General features: G+C 50.0%; 1 protein-coding gene across 2 annotated transcripts in view; it reads left to right on the forward strand.

The window, feature by feature from the left end:
• The first annotated feature begins 9,761 nt into the window (after positions 1 to 9,761).
• The window catches only part of HCK (HCK proto-oncogene, Src family tyrosine kinase), a 29,319-nt gene continuing 19,803 nt past the window's right edge, over positions 9,762 to 19,277 (forward strand). Inside the window, exons 1-2 of one of the 2 annotated variants that reach the window (XM_035123652.2) lie at positions 9,762 to 10,056; positions 18,719 to 18,815. In XM_035123652.2, the coding sequence (XP_034979543.1) occupies positions 18,720 to 18,815 (96 nt within the window). In that variant the 5' untranslated portion in view covers positions 9,762 to 10,056; position 18,719. The remainder of the gene's footprint in view (positions 10,057 to 18,718; positions 18,816 to 19,277) is intronic. The other variant, XM_060277388.1, reaches the window with a different exon arrangement.

The raw sequence follows: 19,277 nt of genomic DNA on the forward strand, positions 1-19,277 counted from the left end.
CATAAGGTGGCTAGATTGGCCTCAACTAGGGCCAGGGCCTTTTCAGTATTGGCCCCGACTTGGTGGAACTCTCTCACACAGGAGACCAGGGCCCTGTGGGATTTGACATCTTTCCACAGGGCCTGCAAGACGGAGCTGTTCCGCCTGGCCTTTGGGTTTTGATTTGGGCCATTTTAAAGTGATGCTGCATTTTAAAATATTTTTTAAATCTAAATTGTATTTTAATCTGCATTTTAATCCATTGTTTTTCTTTCTTTTACGTTTTATTGTAATTTTATTGATGTCAGCCGCCCTGAGCCCGGCTCTCACTAGGGAGGGTGGGGTATAATTATTATTATTATTATTATTATTATTATTATTATTATTATTATTACATGGCTGCCTTCTAAAGTTTGCATGATTACTTATCTCCTTGGCTCACAGGTCACATAACTCCATACCTTCCAACATTTCTCTGATTAAAATAGGGGTGGCCTAAGGCAAAGAGGGGCATTCCATGATCAAATCAGAAAATAGGAAGACTTACGTAAATCTGTGGAAAATAGGGACACTTGGAGGGTCTGTTTAAACTACTTAGTTCAATTAATTCAACCATGTTAATGAACTTGATCCAGGGATGCCAGCTTTTCAGAGATGGTCATTTACACCTCTAGCAGCCCTTGAAACTCTCTTGCCTCTTTGCCCCCCTAGGAATTCTTAGGGGGCCCCCATGGCTATGAATATATATCCTTTGGGCCACAGCAGCGAGGCTTGGGGTGGGGGGGGTGTCTTGTTGTCTGGGAACCCAGGAGCTCCAGACATCCTGCCCAGGCTTGCACCCGGGGAGATCACTTTGGTGCAGGAAACACCCCCAGAGGTGCACTCCATTATCTCTTGAGACGGAAAGAAGCCAACATTCGTAGCTACATAAATATAAGCAAAATTGTATTGAGGGGACGTGTTGACGGCCACCCAGCCAGGAGCTGCCGTTATGCACTGGTGCGATACTTCAGCCACATTCTGGGTTTCAGTCAGTTAAAAAAGAAATGTTTATGTCGCAGGTCCTTTGTAGGGTTCAGCTCAGAGCAAGACAAGCTTCTGTGTCTCCAGCTTCCAGCACCAGCCACAAGTCTCACACATTGCTCCTCCCTGGCCTATTGCTCTCCATTCTAGCATGAGTTGTGAAAAGTCCCATCCATTTGCCTCTATGGCAACAGAGCTCACTCTTTGCCCACGTAAACTTCCGTCTGTGCTTAACTGACCAGCTAAGGCCATTGTCTTACCAATAAACCAGTCTGACCAATTCTCCATGCTTCCTCTTGTAGAATCTAGACTCACAATGGCAGGCTCACCGATGTGCAAGGGAGTCACGGGTTGTGACTCGTGACTGACTAGCCCACAACCTATAACACTATTCTCAATGTGATCAGCTTATGAATTTCCTTTCTGTAAAGGGTTGGTGTTGGTGCACAGTTAGATGAGAGGTGCTTGTGGTTTTTTCATTTGCTTTGTCTTTTGTTTTTGTTTTGTCAACTGCGTACCCTGGGGCTTATTTCGGTATAAAATCAGCACATAAGGAACAAATAAAAGGTAAAGGGACCCCTGACCATTAGGTCCAGTCGTGACCGACTCTGGGGTTGCGCGCTCATCTCGCATTATTGGCCGAGGGAGCCGGCGTATAGCTTCCAGGTCATGTGGCCAGCATGACAAAGCCGCTTCTGGCAAACCAGAGCAGCACATGGAAACGCCGTTTACCTTCCCGCTGTAGCGGTTCCTATTTATCTACTTGCATTTTGACGTGCTTTCGAACTGCTAGGTTGGCAGGAGCTGGGACCAAGCAATGGGAGCTCACCCCGTCTGTTATGTACTGAGCTGAATCCTAGAACAATAGGATTCAGAATCAGCGGGAGCTACCCAATCCAACTCCAGGTGGAAGTGAATCCGCAACCTGATTGGCCTGCTGGAGCAGCCAATCAGGCGGCTGGCAGAAGTGAATCTGCTACCTGATTGGCCTGTAGGAGCAGCCAATCAGGCTGCAGGCAGAAGTCAATCCACAATATAATTGGCCCACAGGTGTAGCCCTGAAGTAGCCAATCACGCAAGGCCCATTGTGTAAATAATGTATATAAGCAGATGGTTTTGGGAAAAGAGCCATTCTTCTTCTCCTCTTCTCCTTGATGACTATGAGCTGAATAAAGAGCATGAAATTCACTCTCGACTCCGAGTACATTTCACTGGCGACGAAGGTGGGATCCTGCTGAGCTGACCGCCACCACGCACTGCACCGCAGCACCGCCACCTGCTGCACCGCTGCATCGCACCGTGCATCCAGGCTTCAGCTCCAGGACCCAAGGAACCCAGAATGGCAACCGACAGCAGCTTCTCGCCATTCAAACCAGCATCAGGAGACTGGGAAGGGTACGCCGCCCGTTTCAACTTCCTCCTGCAAGCGAAAGAAGTCACCAACGATGCCATGAAGAGGGCGACATTCTTCAGCGTCTGTGGAGAGGAGACGTTTGAAATCGCCCGGGCTCTCCTTGCACCTAGAGATGTCGCTACCGTCTCTTACAAAACAATAATGGAACGGCTGAAGGAGCACTTCTCACCACAGCCCTCGGTGGTAGCTTGCCGAAATGCCTTCTACGCAAAGCGGCAAGCCCCGGGGGAAACCATAACTGGGTTTGTGACCTCCCTCCGCCAAGCCGCCCGGCTATGCAACTTCTCAGAGTTGGAGAACATGCTTCGTGACCGCCTCGTCGGTGGCCTGAGGGACGAGATGTTGCAACGACGCCTCTACGCAAAAAAAGACCTCACGTTCCAGATTGCTCTGGAGGAAGCCCTGGCAACCGAAGCCGCCGAGAAGTCAACGCAAGAGGCACGACCGGCCCCGCCATCCCAACCGAGGGTCTACCACGAAGACCTCACCGACGAATCCGAATCTGACAGGGAGGAAGTACACCGAGTACAGCGGCGCACTCAAGCAGCACACACACCACAGCAGCCTCGACGAGAAGGAGGGAACTGTGCAAGCTGCGGGGAGAACCACGAGAGGAGGACCTGTCGTTTCCGCAACGCAGAGTGCAGGCAGTGCCGAAAATTGGGACACATCGCCCGGGTGTGTCGGGCTCGACTCACCCGTCGACAAGCATCAGATGACCGACCCAGGAGCCCCAGGTCACACGGCACCATGCACCAAGGCAACTCGACGGAGATCACGGACTACCAGGTATTCCAGTTGCCCCATCCCAGCACAGAGAAAATTTATATAGAGGTACAGATAGAGGGAGCCCCATGCCGCATGGAGCTGGACACGGGTTCAACTCTATCCATAATCTCGGCCCGAACATTAAGGGAACTGTGCCCTAATGGGGGTCCCAAACTAAGGCCGGCCCCATTCACCCTCCGGGACTTCCAGAAACGTAAGGTCCCTACAATGGGGGTGGGGACCTTCAGGGTGCAATATCGAGGGCGAAAGCAACAATTGGACTTGCTGGTAGTTAAGGGCCCCTACGTTAGCTTACTGGGACTGGCATGGTTTGGACCTCTGGGGCTAGCCGTTACCGGGGTGAACCGCACTAGCTTACAAGTGGATGTGGACGCCATATGCAAAGAGTTTCCAGGGGTTTTCGATGGGGCATTGGGACGATATACAGGACCCCCCATTGCCCTACAGCTAGACCCCGCTGTACGACCCATCAGGCACAAGGCCCGCCGGGTCCCGTTCGCCCTGAAACCCCGCATAGACGAGGAATTGGACCGGCTCGTGGAGCAAGGAGTGCTGGAGCCGGTGCCCAACGCCCCCTGGGAAACTCCAATTGTCACACCCGTCAAGCCTAACGGTTCGGTCCGCATCTGTGCAGACTACAAATGCACCATAAACAAGGCTCTCACGGCCCATGCATACCCAGTGCCAGTGGTCAGCCATGTCCTCGCCACCCTGGCTGGGTCAAAAATCTTTGGCAAACTGGACTTGGCCCAAGCGTATCAACAGTTACCTGTGGACGAAGCCACAGCAGAGGCTCAGACGATTGTGACGCACAGAGGGGCATTCAGAGTAAAGCGGCTGCAATTTGGCGTTAGCGTGGCACCAGGCATATTCCAGAATCTAATGGACTCTCTCCTTAAAGGGATTCCTGGCGTCACCCCCTTCTTCGATGATGTACTGATCGCCGGGCCCACACCAGAGGAATTTGAGGACCGCCTCCGCTCCGTCCTGCACCGTTTCCAGACGGCGGGCCTCAAGGTGAAGCGGGAAAAGTGTTTACTGGGAGTGCCGCAGGTGGACTTTCTGGGATTTAAGGTGGACGCAGAAGGGGTCCATCCAACCGGTGACAAGGTACGGGCCATTTGTGAGGCCCCAGCGCCCAAGAGCAAGCCCGAACTTCAGTCATTCTTGGGACTATTGAACTTTTACCATGCCTTCCTTCCCCATAAGGCAGCGGTAGCGGAGCCCCTACACAGACTCCTAGATAAAAGGGCCCCTTGGGTGTGGGGCCATCGACAAAGGGCCGCATTCCAGGCAGTCAAGGACTTGCTCGTCTCGAACTCGGTCTTGGCACACTTCGACGAGAGGCTGCCAGTGGTGCTGGCATGCGACGCCTCTCCCTATGGCATCGGCGCTGTCCTGGGACACCAACTCCCGGATGGAAGAGAGGTGCCGGTGGCATACTTCTCCCAGACGCTTGCTGCAGCCGAACGAAACTACTCACAGATTGACAAGGAGGGTCTGGCAATCGTGAAGGGCGTAAAAAAATTCCATGATTTCTTGTACGGGCGGCCCTTTACCATAGTGACTGACCACAAGCCGTTGCTTGGCCTGTTTGCCCCCGAGAAGCAGACCCCCCAAGTGTTGTCTCCACGTGTCCTCAGGTGGTCAATTTTCCTTGCCGGCTACCAGTATGCACTAATCCACCGCCCTGGGAAGGCGATGGGCCACGCAGACGCCCTCAGCAGGCTACCACTACCAGAAACAGGCCCCGACCCAGCGCCTGCGCAAGAGGTTATGACCCTGGAGCTGCTTCCCGACCGACCCATTCAGGCACAAGAAGTTGCGCACCATTCCACAAAAGATAGGGTCATCTCCCGGGTCCTGGACTGGGTGTGGCGAGGATGGCCCAGCAGCAGCCCCGGGCCAGAATTCGCTGGCTACACAAACCGCAAACATGAACTGTCGGCCCACAAGGGGTGCCTGTTATGGGGAAGCAGGGTTGTTGTTCCCCAGCCCCTCCGCAAAAGGGTCCTCACAGCCCTACACGAGACACACCCAGGGGTAGTGAGGATGAAGGCCCTTGCCAGGAGTTATGTGTGGTGGCCGGGGATTGACAGAGAGATAGAGGCCTGGGTCCAACACTGCCAGACCTGCCAAGAATCCCGCCTGGATCCCCCAAGGGCCCCAGTCCAGCCCTGGGAGTCCGCCCGACATCCAGGGTCACGCTTGCACGTGGACTTCGCTGGCCCCTTCCAGGGAAAAACATTCTTCATAGTGGTGGATTCCTACACCAAATGGCTGGAGGTCGCACTGGTACCGTCCACTTCTACGGCGGCAGCCATCCGGGTACTACGTAAGCTTTTTGCAACCCACGGGCTCCCTGACACCCTCGTCTCGGACAATGGAACCGCATTCACGTCAGAGGAGTTCCAGATCTTCACAGCGCAGAACGCCATCCGCCACATCCGCTCAGCACCATTCCACCCGGCCACCAATGGCCAAGCGGAGCGCATGGTGCGGACCACCAAGGACAGCCTCCGCCGCATGACACAAGGGGACTGGGAATACCGCCTTGCCGCATTTCTTCTAGCACAGCACAGCACCCCAAGCACAACGACGGGCCGGAGCCCAGCTGAACTACTAATGGGCCGGCGCCTTGCAACTAGACTGGACCGACTTCACCCCGACAGAGCTCAGGATGAGGTAGTGGTGGGGAAAGGCAGGAACCCCCGACCATTTGTGGCCCAGGACGCAGTGTACGCAAAGAATTTTGGGGCAGGCCCAGCATGGGTACCCGCCACAGTCACCAAGGTGACCGGTCCCGTGTCGTACGAGGTACTAACGGAAGGGGGGCAATGTTGGCGCCGCCACTGCGACCAGCTACGGCGACGATTCCCAGGAGGAACCCGGGAGGAGAGTGGGACAGAGGGGTCCCAAGGGGACAGCAGGGCAGTGAGGCCTGTAGAGCGAGAGGGGTGGACAGGGGAAGCAGAAGCAGTAGGCACAGAGGGGCGCCCCGAGGCTGGAAGGACACCGGAACCAGAGCCACAACCTAGTGGTTCAGTGGCGCCAGACCAGACAGCCCCGGCACAGCCAGCAGCCTCGGAACACGAGCCAGAACCAGAACCCCTGACCAAGGAACACCCCAGGCCACAACGCACACGGAGGCGGCCAGCAGACCTTGGGGACTACGAATGCAACTTCCCGGGCAGGACTGGAACTTAGAGGGGAGGGGTGTTATGTACTGAGCTGAATCCTAGAACAATAGGATTCAGAATCAGCGGGAGCTACCCAATCCAACTCCAGGTGGAAGTGAATCCGCAACCTGATTGGCCTGCTGGAGCAGCCAATCAGGCGGCTGGCAGAAGTGAATCTGCTACCTGATTGGCCTGTAGGAGCAGCCAATCAGGCTGCAGGCAGAAGTCAATCCACAATATAATTGGCCCACAGGTGTAGCCCTGAAGTAGCCAATCACGCAAGGCCCATTGTGTAAATAATGTATATAAGCAGATGGTTTTGGGAAAAGAGCCATTCTTCTTCTCCTCTTCTCCTTGATGACTATGAGCTGAATAAAGAGCATGAAATTCACTCTCGACTCCGAGTACATTTCACCGTCACAGGGATTCGAACCTGCCGACCTTCTGATTAGCAAGCCCTAGGCTCAGTGGTTTAACCACAGCGCCACCTGGGTCCCTAAGGAACAAATAATGAGCCCTTAAAAATGCAGTGCATTTTGGTGGGGAGGTGGCCTGCAGGACAGCAAGCAGCCCAGGCTTTGCTGTGGCTTCTAATGCTACCCCAGAGTAGTTCTGCTTCAAAGTGCAGCTGCCAGAGCAGCCTCCTCCCTCTATTTTCTGCACGTTCCTGTTTTAAACTTTTAACAGAGAAGCAAGTCAGCAAAGCTCCCTTCCTCAGTGACCCCGGAAGATGAAACTCCCGTGGGTGGGGGCTGGGGGGGTTGGGCTCCAGAGTTGTCATGCTTTTTTGAGCTAGAGAGGGAAGTACTGTACGGGGGAGAGGGATGTTTCCTCTTTTCTTCTCCCCAGAGAGTGCAAGGTTATTTACCGGTATTTATGCAGTAGAAATAGACTGAAAGAGCATCTTCACCCCCATCATTCAGCCCGGATACCGAGGTCCAGCTCCGAGGGCTTCTGGTGGTTCCCTCACTGTGGGAAGTGAAGCTACAGCAGGGATCCCCAAACTAAGGCCCGGGGGCCAGATGTGGCCCAATCGCCTTCTAAATCTGGCCCGCGGACGGTCCGGGAATCAGCATGTTTTTACATGAGTAAAATGCATCTCTGGGTTATTTGTGGGGCCTGCCTGGTGTTTTTACAGGAGTAGAATGTGTGCTTTTATTTAAAATGCATCTCTGGGTTATTTGTGGGGCCTGCCTTGTGTTTTTACATGAGTAGGGTGTGTCCTTTTCTTTAAAACGCATCTCTGGGTCATTTGTGGGGCATTGGAATTGGTGCATTATTTTTTTTCCAAAATATAGTCTGGCCCCCCACAAGGTCTGAGGGACAGTGGACCGGCCCCCTGCTGAAAAAGTTTGCTGACCCCTGAGCTACAGGGAACCAGGCAGTTGCACCCTCCCTGTGGAATCCCCTCCTGTCAGATGTAAAACAGATAAACAATTTTATTACAGTACTTTCAGGAGTACAGGGAAGTTTTTTAATGTTTGAGGTTTTATTGTGCTTTAAATATTTTGTTGGGAGCCATCCAGAGCAGCTGGGGAAATCCAGTCCGGTAGGTGGCATATAAATAATAAAACGAAAATCAACATATAGATGGTCATTAAATGAAGGATTATTAAAGAAGCCAGAGGTATTGGGGAAAGTCCTAAAAGATTGCTTTGAAATTAATATAATTAATATAAGCAAAGGGACAGACTTAAATATGGTACGGGGTGCCGGTAAGGCAGTAAGTAGTAAAAGAGGCTTCTTTATATGCAACAAAACACTTTCCAAAAGAAATCAAGAGAAGCCAAGAAGCAAGAGATAATAAAAGAACTTACTCTGAATGAAAATAAATGAACTGAAAAACGGGGAAACACGGTTGTAATGCAGACTATTAAAATGCTACAAACACAGTTATCAATTCTGACTCTACATGAAATGGATCGGAAATTAAAATATCCTAAACGGAAACAGTCTGAACTTGCAAACCAACCTGGAAGATTGTTGGTGTGGCAATTAAAGGAAGAAAAGAAATCTAATGTGATTAACCCACCCACCAGCCACCGACACTCCGGAGGGAGAAAAGAAAGTGACGGTTTGGTTTTAAGTGACTAACAAAGCAAAAATTGCAACACCGAACTGGGTATTTGGTGGCTGGATTGTCCGACCACAGGCGGCCCATCTAGCACAACATCCTGCTCCCAGAGTGGCAAACCTGGTGCTCCAAAGGGAAGGCCATGAGCAGGATGAGGCCGCAAGAGCATTCAGAAGCAAACTGCCTCCAGCAGTGGAGATAGGAGCCAATGGTGGCCTTATCCTATGTGATTTGGGGGTGTTCAGAAGGGGCAAACAACTGCATTTTGGGGAGAGGCTCCACCCCACATTTCTGAAAGACGAACAGCAGCACATTCCACACAAACACCTGGCGCTTATTTTCTCCGAAGGAAGTCCTGTTGGTTTTTTTCAGGAGTTAACGTTCTAGTGGTTAAGGCAGCAGCAGCACCCTTATTTGAATTTGCAGTTTGTGATTTGGATACTGAGCAGTGCAAGTAACCGCAGGGGTCCAGTTGTGGGGAGGGGCAAGCAGAGAAATAAGCCGCTTGCCAGGGAGGGAAAGCCCCGTTCCCTCCCCCCCCACCTGCCATAACCCTTTAACCTCTTGAGAGGTCAGGTGCCCCCATGGGAAGCACACAAGCAGGATCTGAACCCAAGACCCCTCTCCCCTCCTGTGGTTTCCAGCAACTGGGATTCAGAAGCATTTCTGCCTCCAACTGTGGAGGCAGAACAGAGCCATCATGATTGATAGCCATCAATACCCACGAATATGTTTAATCCTTTTTAATTCTTAAATGTATATCCCTAATCCCTCTTTAAATCCATCTAAATTGGTGGCCCTGTCTCCCTGTGGGAGGGAGTTCCACAGATTTAATTCTGCCTTGCATGAAGAAGTCCTTCCTTTTTTCTGTCCTGATTCTTCCAACCTTCAGCTTCATGGGATGCCACAGAATTCAAGAATTGTAGAGTTGGAAGGGATCCCAAGGGTCATCTAGTCTGACCCCCCTGCAATTGCAGGAATCTCTCGGCCATCAGGACCCTGAGGTTGAGAGTCTTATGCAGCTCCACCGACTGAGCTAAAGAGTTCTAGTGTTAGGAGAGAGGAAGGAAAACTCTTCTATCCAACTTAGCCATGAATTTGCCTAGTCTCTATCCGAAGTGGCGACTGCCCTTCGCCTCTTGGGAGAGTGAAAGGGAACTATTTGCTGAGAGAGAGCCCTCTTTTTAAAAAGTGGAAGGGCTGGTGGGGACAAAGAGGCTGGTGGGGGCGAGGCCTTCGGGAAAGAGGCGCGGCCGCCGTGGGGCTGGGCGGTTCTTAAGCGCGCGGCTTCCCCATCGCGGGCGCGTCGGCTGGGCTTCTGGGGCGCGACGGCTTCTGCTTGCGGACCTCGAAACCGTCGGGGAGCCGCAACAACCGCTGTTTTCCTGCTTTGCTGCAGCAACTGCACGGGGCAGAGACCTTTCTCCCCCCCCTTGCCGGGCATTTTTGTGGGGTGCGTCCCGCCCGAGGACTGCGTACAGCAGGCGAGAGCCACTCTGGAGATGTTCCTGGCCCCCGAAGAGGCACCAGCGAGCGCGCAGGAGCGGCCGGGCTGCTGAGAACGCGCCGTCGAGGGAACGTCGGAAGGCAGCAGGCAGGTGAATCTGGGGAGAGACGGGGGGGGACAGGGGGCAGCCGCGACCCTCCGCTCCCCCGGGAATGGCAGGAAGGAGATGGGCCGTACGAGGGAAGCGTAGAGAATGCTTAACCCGGAGTCTTGTCTGTGTGCTTATGGTCCTGGAGCCTGTGAAATGCTAAGGCAGCGGGCAGCGTGCCCTAGAGCATGTGCAGAGTTTGTTTTCCTCTTTCCCCGAGTCATCACTCACCTGCGCTTTCGGCTCATCTGGGCAGTCGTGAGCCCCGGTGCTTCTCTGTTGCGAAGGCTCTGGGAGAGACGTCTCCCTTTTTAGGGGGGTTTGTAGGGGACATGCCAAAAAAAAAAAAAAGCCCTCTATTGTTTGCATTGTATAGCTCACAAGTCACCCCACTGAATTTCAGCGGCTGTCGCGGCAGGAGCTGAACCTTGCAGCTGTGTGTTCCCCCTGTTGTAGTTAAAAAAAAACTGGAGCCTGGAGGGCACCGAGTTGGAGAAGGCTGCTGGAATATGTAGCCAGGTGGTGAAAGAAAGCAGTTTCCCAAGGACTCAACTCACCCTTTCAACGAAATTTTGAGCCCTCATCCATGCTATTCAGTGTGCACATGATGAGAATGCGCTGCACACTGCAATTGAACCGGAGTTAAGTCGCGCAAGCTCTGGTGCCCTAAGGCCTTTCAGCACATCATAGTTTCTAGAGGCACAGCGGAGATATTCTAAGGGAGGGAACAATGGAGGAAATGTAGCATCTTGATTCTGTTTTAGTCTGTATCGCAGCTCTGGGGGAGGGATGTCTAGCTCTGTCCTCCTGGTTGTTTATACACACCTACCCCTACTCCTGCAAAAGCTACAATCCACTGGGGGATACAAGTACCTGTATTTTTCTGCCAATAGTTGTGTGAGGAAAGGCTAACCATTGGCCTGGCTGCCTCAGAATGTTAAACCATGGTTTATTAAAACCACACACACAAACTTTGTCCAGAGGCATAACTATGGTTTCCAACAAACCATGGTTTGTTATTGGTTTCATGAACCTTGGTTTGTTTTAACTGCATGCTTGAACTCGACACCCTTCCTGAACCAAGGTTTGTTTGGCCACTCCACCTCAATTATAGGAGCAACTGGAAAAACAACAACAAGCCAACAAACTTTGGATAAATAAGCCATTGTTTGTTTGATTGTCTGTGCAGCAACTCATGGTGAACTTGTAGTTTGTTAAACCACAGTGTGGTGTTACATGCAAACCAAACAATTTTCTCCTCCCACACTGCTGCTTTTGGGGGTAAAAAACTGACCCCACCTCTCCATGCAGGGTTTCCAAGCAGTTTGGACTGGAATGTGCACCTAATATTTTTATTGTTGTTTCCTTAGGTTTGGTATATTTGAAAATCATCTCTCTTTCATTTTCATAAATAAAATGAAATATTGGTTTGCTTCTGTGACCCAGATGGCATGTCACAGTAAACCATTGATGGTGGGTTGTCCTGTCCCCTCAACACACAGAGGAAACAAACCATGGTTCCTAGTGTCAGGCGCATTGCACATAGGTCTAGGGCACAAATTTACATTAGCTATTGCAAATGTATGAATGCTTCTGAGCAAATTGTGCAGAGTGTGTTGTGTGTGTCATAGATATATCTCCACTGGGCATACCTGCCATGTTCCTGTCGGAGAAATAAGGGATTGGACCAGAAGTAGCAGACCGGAAGTAGCACTGCTGCCATTTTGGAACTGGGCAGAGCATGCTCAGAAGCGACTTTTGATGCTGCTCTGTCCAGTTCCAAAATGGCCACCACGCCAGAAGTCGCACTGCAGCCATTTTGGAACTGGGCAAAGCAGCATCAAAAGTCGCTTCTGAGCATGCTCCGCCCAGTTCCAAAATGGCCACCACGCCAGAATAAACCGGGGGGGGGGGGGAACAAAAAAAAATCCGTTTTTTCAGCTGGGCACAGCTGGAAAAACGGGGGTTTCCCGGGGAATACGGGGGACTTGGCAGCTATGCCACTGGGCCACCCCCTAACAACTTTCCTGCTGGGTGAAGTATGTCCATTGTGGTTGGTTTTGCTCCAACAGAGCACGAGGTCTCTTAGAGGCCAAGGGATGCTCATGTGAGATCTTGCGGGAACTTGGAGAGCCCAGCAAGATCTCGCAAGAGCATCCCAGAACTGGTGCACCAACAGGGCTTTGCCCGCCCCCCCATCCCCACCCCCACCCCCCAGAAAGGCAGAGAGCTGAAGAGCTCTTACCACACTGTTTCTGCTTGGCTTACGTGGTGTGGAAAGAGTTTTCAAGCTCTCGGCTTTGCTTGCATTTAACTTGCAGAATTTCAACCAGACGGCCCCTAGCTACATATGGTTGAAATTGCGCTATCTAAATGGCCAAAAGATTTGATTGTACTGTATAGCACACTCTCTCTGCAAATGCAGGCGGCTAAAGCATGACTCGGCAGGTTTGATGTATCAGGCAGGGGAGCCCCGCTGTCACTCAACTTCAGCACACCTTGAAAATATTCCCCGTCCCGTCAGCACCATTTTCTTCGAATTGATCTCATAATTTGTACTTGCACATGTTTTTGCCAATTAAAAAATATTTGTGCAATGGTGCTTAAGTGGAAAAAAAAATCTGTTGGTGCAGGTTTAAAAACAGATTTCCTTCTTTCTTTTAGAAAAGAGCAACAGGCACCCTTTCCAAGTGGGACAACTTTAGGCCACATTCATGCCATATTTTAAAAGTTCTGTGATACCACTTTAGACAGCCTTAGCTTCCCTCGAATAATTTTGGGAGCTGTAGTTTGTGAAGCTTGCTAAGAGGACTCCCTCTTTTCTGCTGCTCCAGAGAAGCGGACACGGAGCAATGGATTCAAACTACAAGAAAGAAGATTCCACCTAAACATTAGGAAGAACTTCCTGACAGTAAGAGCTGTTCAGCAGTGGAATTTGCTACCAAGGAGTGTGGTGGAGTCTCCTTCTTTGGAGGTCTTTAAGCAGAGGCTTGACAGGCATATGTCAAGAATGCTTTGATGGTGTTTCCTGCTTGGCAGGGGGTTGGCCTGGATGGCCCTTGTGGTCTCTTCCAACTCTATGATTCTATGATTCCCCTCACAGAACTACCATTCTCAGAGTTCGCTGTGAAGAGAGCTCGGCTTTTAAACCATTCTGGGAATTATAGCTCTGTGAGGGGAATGAACCTCAGTAATTTTTTGGTCTTTTCAGACAGGCCCCCTGGAGTTAGAAAGTTTGAGAAGCCTTGGCCTAACCCCCTTTTAAAGTCACAAAGCTGTGGAGGCCATTATGTCATCGTGTGGCAGTGAATGCAAACAATTAAATTCCCCACCTTTTTTTGGCCAACAGACCCATTTGGAAACTTCAGAAGGCTCCGTGGGTGCCAGTCACAAAATGGCTGCTGTCAGGCAGGGTGTAACACCTAATAGCTGCCACATCTAAAAGATCAGAAAAAAAGAGAATGGGGACCCAAAATGGAGCAAGCATCCCCTACCCCCCTGTCTTGGGCATTGTAGATTTTTGAGGGTATATTTACTGGGACACTTGTGGCCACCATAGGAAAGAGGTGGTGGCAGGGCCCCTGAATCAAATTATGCACTGTGGGGGAAAGTCTTAATTTCCCGAAAAAGTTCTCCTTCCTCATGCAAAAGCATGATCAGTGCACAGGGGCTGCCTTGTCTGCAGATCTGATGAGCCAAAAAAACCAACTTCTCTTTTTAAATGTATTTTTAAACCACTGCTAGGAACCAAAGGTGGACCTGGCTCTCTTGAGACAGGAACACTGTGTAGCAGAAGAATGAAGGAAGGTAAACGGCATTTCTGTGCGCTCTGGTTTCCGCCACAGTGTTCCATTGCACGGTTTAGTCCTGCTGGCCACATGACCCAGAAAGCTCTCTGTGGACAAATGCCGGCTCCCTTGGCCTGAAAGCGAGATGAGCGCCCCAACCCCATAGTTGCCTTTGACTGGACTTAACCGTCCAGGGGTCCTTTACCTTTTACCTACAGTATATGCAGAAGACACTGCAGTCTCTGCTGACCTTCATTCCAAGGAAATTGAACCGTGGGTAAGCACCCAGAAAGCCTTGGAGTTTCCCCGCTCAGAGATTGAGGTAGCGTGAAACAGCACTTTATAGCAAAAGAGCTTCACGTTTTGAAAATCTGCTCGTGCGAACCCCTGCAAAGTGGCAGGCTGAGCTACGGTAGATGGGCCAGCGGTCTCTGGCTCTGTGAGTGGAGCGGCTTATGACGGTGCTGCGAACAGGGCTTAATTGCCCCGAAACACACAGTTCCACCCCGGCAGTGCCTTGGTCTATTGTTGCAAGTACGGTATTTTTCAGAGGCACTATTGGCCTAATGTTGCATGTTGCCCCTCCCTGGCTTCTGACCAGCGTTTGAAATTAGCCAGGTGCCAGGCGCATTTTGCGACTGGGAATTGTCCGATTGCAAGCAGTTTGAGAAGGCTCAAGATTTAAAACTGCTGCCACTGGCACCGAGGGTACAAGAGAAGTGCCTCCCCGATGTTTTGGGGGCAACTCGAAGCCGTGCTGGCCGGAGCTGGCGCGAGTTGTCATCCAAACGCCTGGAGGTCGCCATTGCAACAAATGCAATATGTAAATATTGAAACCCAAAATACTGGCAGGCAGAGGCCAATTGAAACCAGTAGCTTGTGTGTGCTTCTTCCTGTCCCCGGAGAGAGAGAAGAAACTTTCTCTTCCTCCCAACCAACTTCCGCTGCGCCGAGGAATGCTTATCTCGTATCCTTGTGGTCAGGGCCGTCTCAAGCCGGTCGGGCGCCCTGGCGCCGTGGTGCGGAGATCGCTCCGGCACCCTGGCGCCCCGCGCCACCAAGACTACCCAGAGAGCCGGGCCTGCTTCTGGTGCTGCTTTGGGCCGGTGGCCCAAATTCTGTTCCCTGTGTGCTGTGCCTCTACTGAGCTGAGAGCGCCTTCTGCTTTTCAGAGGCTGAGAGGGGGGGGGGTCAAATGTCTACAGGGGATCATGTCAGCGGGGAAGGAAATGGCCTTTCCCCACTTGCCTCCTATCACAGCTCTGTGGAGGTTGTGGTGGCCATGGTTCGTAAGGAGATAATGCTCTAGGGCGAGTGTTTTTCCTGAGAGTGTAAGGTATTGAGAATAGTCTGCTGGATCAGGCCAATGGCTCATCTGGTCCAGAGTCCAATTGTGTAATCCGGATTCGAGCGCAAGGGTGTAGCACCTGAACTTTAAAAACTTTAAAAACAAACCATAAACACACAGCCAACACTTCCCTGCACACAGAGAAGACATTGGGAAAAGTTGGAGGCAAGATCATCTTCCTGAAGGGCTTGCTTTCTGTGTGCAGGGAACTTGATGTCCACTCCCAAATTTTTCACCTGCTGGGCAGCCTCACAACTCTGACCATCTGTGAGGGGGGGAAATCCTGTTTCTGATACCGGTAGCAGCAGGAGCACCGTTGCTGGCTTAGTCTTTTAAATATTGCTTTGCCTATATCAATGATGATGGACGGGCCACAGGGTTAGCTTGAAGCCACCAGAATTACGTTGACTTTAGTTCCGAGGACAGAAGAAGAAAGCGTCTGTTTGGGATGCAAATTGGATGCCGTTCAACTCGGACGCTGAGGGTGCTGCGCTCAGGATGTTTGGCCTGTGGATGCTAACGCTGAAGCTTATGGCTGCCCATAAAAGCTCACAATGCTACTATTGGTTTGTAAAGCCCTTAGCGGCTTGGGACCAGTTTACTTGTGGGATATTCCCTGTTGACTGCTTTGATCTGGCACGACATCATACTAGTTCTGCATTTGCAAGAAACCAGTCTTTTAGTGTGGCAGCACCTGCACTTTGGAACTCCCTGCCTCTTGACGCCTTGGCTGTACTTTTTGACAGTTGCCTTAAAACATTTTTATTTAGGCAAGCCTACACAGACGTGTAGAAGTTGTTGTTGTTGTTTAGTCGTTTAGTCGTGTCCGACTCTTTGTGACCCCATGGACCATAGCACGCCAGGCACTCCTGTCTTGCACTGCCTCCCGCAGTTTGGTCAAACTCATGTTCGTAGCTTCGAGAACACTGTCCAACTATCTTGTCCTCTGACGTCCCCTTCTCCTAGTGCCCTCAATCTTTCCCAACATCAGGGTCTTTCCCAAGGATTCTTCTCTTCTCATGAGGTGGCCAAAGTATTGGAGCCTCAGCTTCACGATCTGTCCTTCCAGGGAGCACTCAGGGCTGATTTCCTTAAGAATGGATAGGTTTGATCTTCTTGCAGTCCATGGGACTCTCAAGAGTCTCCTCCAGCACCATAATTCAAAAGCATCAATTCTTCGGCGATCAGCCTTCTTTATGCTCCAGCTCTCACTTCCATACATCACTACTGGGAAAACCATAGCTTAAACTATACGGACCTTTGTCGGCAAGGTGATGTCTCTGCTTTTTAAGATGCTGTCTAGGTTTGTCATTGCTTTTCTCCCAAGAAGCAGGCGTCTTTTAATTTCGTTACTGCTGTCACCATCTGCAGTGATCAAGGAGCCCAAGAAGGTAAAATCTCTCACTGCCTCCATTTCTTCCCCTTCTATTTGCCAGGAGGTGATGGGACCAGTGGCCATGATCTTGGTTTTTTTGATGTTGAGCTTCAGACCATATTTTGCGCTCTCCTCTTTCACCCTCATTAAAAGGTTCCTTAATTCCTCCTCGCTTTCTGCCATCAAGGTTGTGTCATCTGCATATCTGAGGTTGTTGATATTTCTTCCGGCAATCTTAATTCCGGCTTGGGATTCATCTAGTCCAGCCTTTCGCATGATGAATTCTGCATATAAGTTAAATAAGCAGGGAGACAATATACAACCTTGTCGTACTCCTTTCCCAATTTTGAACCACTCAGTTGTTCCATATCCAGTTCTAACTGTAGCTTCTTGTCCCACATAGAGATTTCTCAGGAGACAGATGAGGTGATCAGGCACTCCCATTTCTTTAAGAACTTGCCATAGTTTGCTGTGGTCGACACAGTCAAAGGCTTTTGCATAGTCAATGAAGCAGAAGTAGACGTTTTTCTGGAACTCTCTAGCTTTCTCCATAATCCAGCGCATGTTTGCTATTTGGTCTCTGGTTCCTCTGCCCCTTCGAAATCCAGCTTGCACTTCTGGGAGTTCTCGGTCCACATACTGCCTAAGCCTGCCTTGTAGAATTTTAAGCATAACCTTGCTAGCGTGTGAAATGAGCGCAATTGTGCGGTAGTTGGAGCATTCTTTGGCACTGCCCTTCTTTGGGATTGGGATGTAGACTGATCTTCTCCAATCCTCTGGCCATTGCTGAGTTTTCCAAACTTGCTGGCATATTGGGTGTAGCACCTTAACAGCATCATCTTTTAAAATTTTAAATAGTTCAGCTGGAATATCATCACTTCCACTGGCCTTGTTATTAGCAGTGCTTTCTAAGGCCCATTTGACTTCACTCTCCAAGATGTCTGGCTCAAGGTCAGCAACCACACTACCTGGGGTGTACGAGACCTCCATATCTTTCTGGTATAATTCCTCTGTGTATTCTTGCCACCTCTTCTTGATGTCTTCTGCTTCTGTTAGGTCCTTACCACTTTTGTCCTTGATTATGGTAATCTTTGTACAAAATGTTCCTTTCATATCTCCAATTTTCTTGAACAGATCTCTGGTTTTCCCCATTCTATTGTTTTCCTCTATTTCTTTGCATTGCTCATTTAAGAAGACCCTCTTGTCTCTCCTTGCTGTTTTTTGGAAATCTGCATTCAGTTTCCTGTATCTTTCCCTATCTCCCTTGCATTTTGCTTGCCTCCTCTCCTCCGCTATTTGTAAGGCCTCGTTGGACAGCCATTTTGCTTTCTTGCATTTCCTTTTCCTTGGGATGGTTTTCGTTGCTGCCTCCTGTATAATGTTACGAGCCTCCATCCATAGTTCTTCAGGCACTCTGTCCACCAAATCTAAATCCTTAAACCTGTTCCTCACTTCCACTGTGTATTCATAAGGGATTTGATTCAGATTGTATCTTACTGGCCCAGTGGTTTTTCCTACTTTCTTCAGTTTAAGCTGGAATTTTGCTATAAGAAGCTGATGATCTGAGTTACAGTCAGCTCCAGGTCTGCAGAGAATATAATCAATCTGATTTCGATGCTGCCCATTTGGTGTTATCCATGTGTAGAGTCGTCTCTTGTGTTGTTGGAAGAGAGTGTTTGTGATGACCAGCTTGTTCTCTTGACAGAACTCTATTAGCTTCATTTTGAACTCCAAGGCCAAACTTGCCAGTTGTTCCTTTTATCTCTTGATTCCCTACTTTAGCATTCCAATCCCCTGTAATGAGAAGAACATCCTTCTTTGGTGTCATTTCTAGAAGGTGTTATTTCTAGAAGGTGTTGTGGGTCTTCATAGAAGTGTAGAAGTTACACGTGCTTTATTTCTTTTTAGCTGCTGTTGATTTTAACCATCTTTTGAATATTTTAACCACCTGCTTTTAATTGTTTTAATCAGCAATGTTAATGTTTTATTTTATATTTCTGTAAACCGCTTGGAGATTTCCTTACGCTCAAGCACTACATAAATTTTGTTAGATAAATAAAGAAAAATAGGTATTTTTGTCTATAGCCTGGGCTTAAAATCTCTTCTCTCTCTCTCTCTCTCTCTCTCTCTCTCTCTCTCTCTCTCCCCTTTCAGAATGGGCTGCATGAAATCCAAAGAAATCAACCTTAATGAAAAAGGTTCAGGAACTCGTTTGAGCTTGGGTGATCAGAATAATTACATCCCAGACCCCGTAAGTCTAAATTCCTTGCCAGTCTCAAAGAGAAAGTCAAGAGAGATATTTTACGGAGTGTTAAGGGTATTTAATTGAGTGTTAAGAACTTTCTGATGGTAAGAGCTGTTTGACAGCGGAACGGATTCCCTCCAAAGGTGGTGGACTTTCCTTCCTTGGAGGTTTTTAAGCAGAGGCTGGATGGCCATCTGTCATGGATTGTTTAGCTGTGATTCCTGCATTGCAGGGGGCTGGACTCGATGACCTTTGGGGGTCCCTTCAGACTCTTGAAGCATTAGCTTTAAAGGCTGGTATATTTGTGATGGGATAAGCTTTTGGGGGGTTAGAGGTCACCATTAGAGGAAGAGCTGATGCCACCTTCCGTAAGGCCGGCAATGATGTGACTTGTGTCCTGAAACAGCTGGAGGGCACCAGTTTGGCAAAGCGTGCTGCAGAGACTGTGGAGCAGACTGAGGATTAGAA

This window comes from Zootoca vivipara, chromosome 7, assembly GCF_963506605.1.
Source record: "Zootoca vivipara chromosome 7, rZooViv1.1, whole genome shotgun sequence".
NCBI lineage: Eukaryota > Metazoa > Chordata > Lepidosauria > Squamata > Lacertidae > Zootoca > Zootoca vivipara.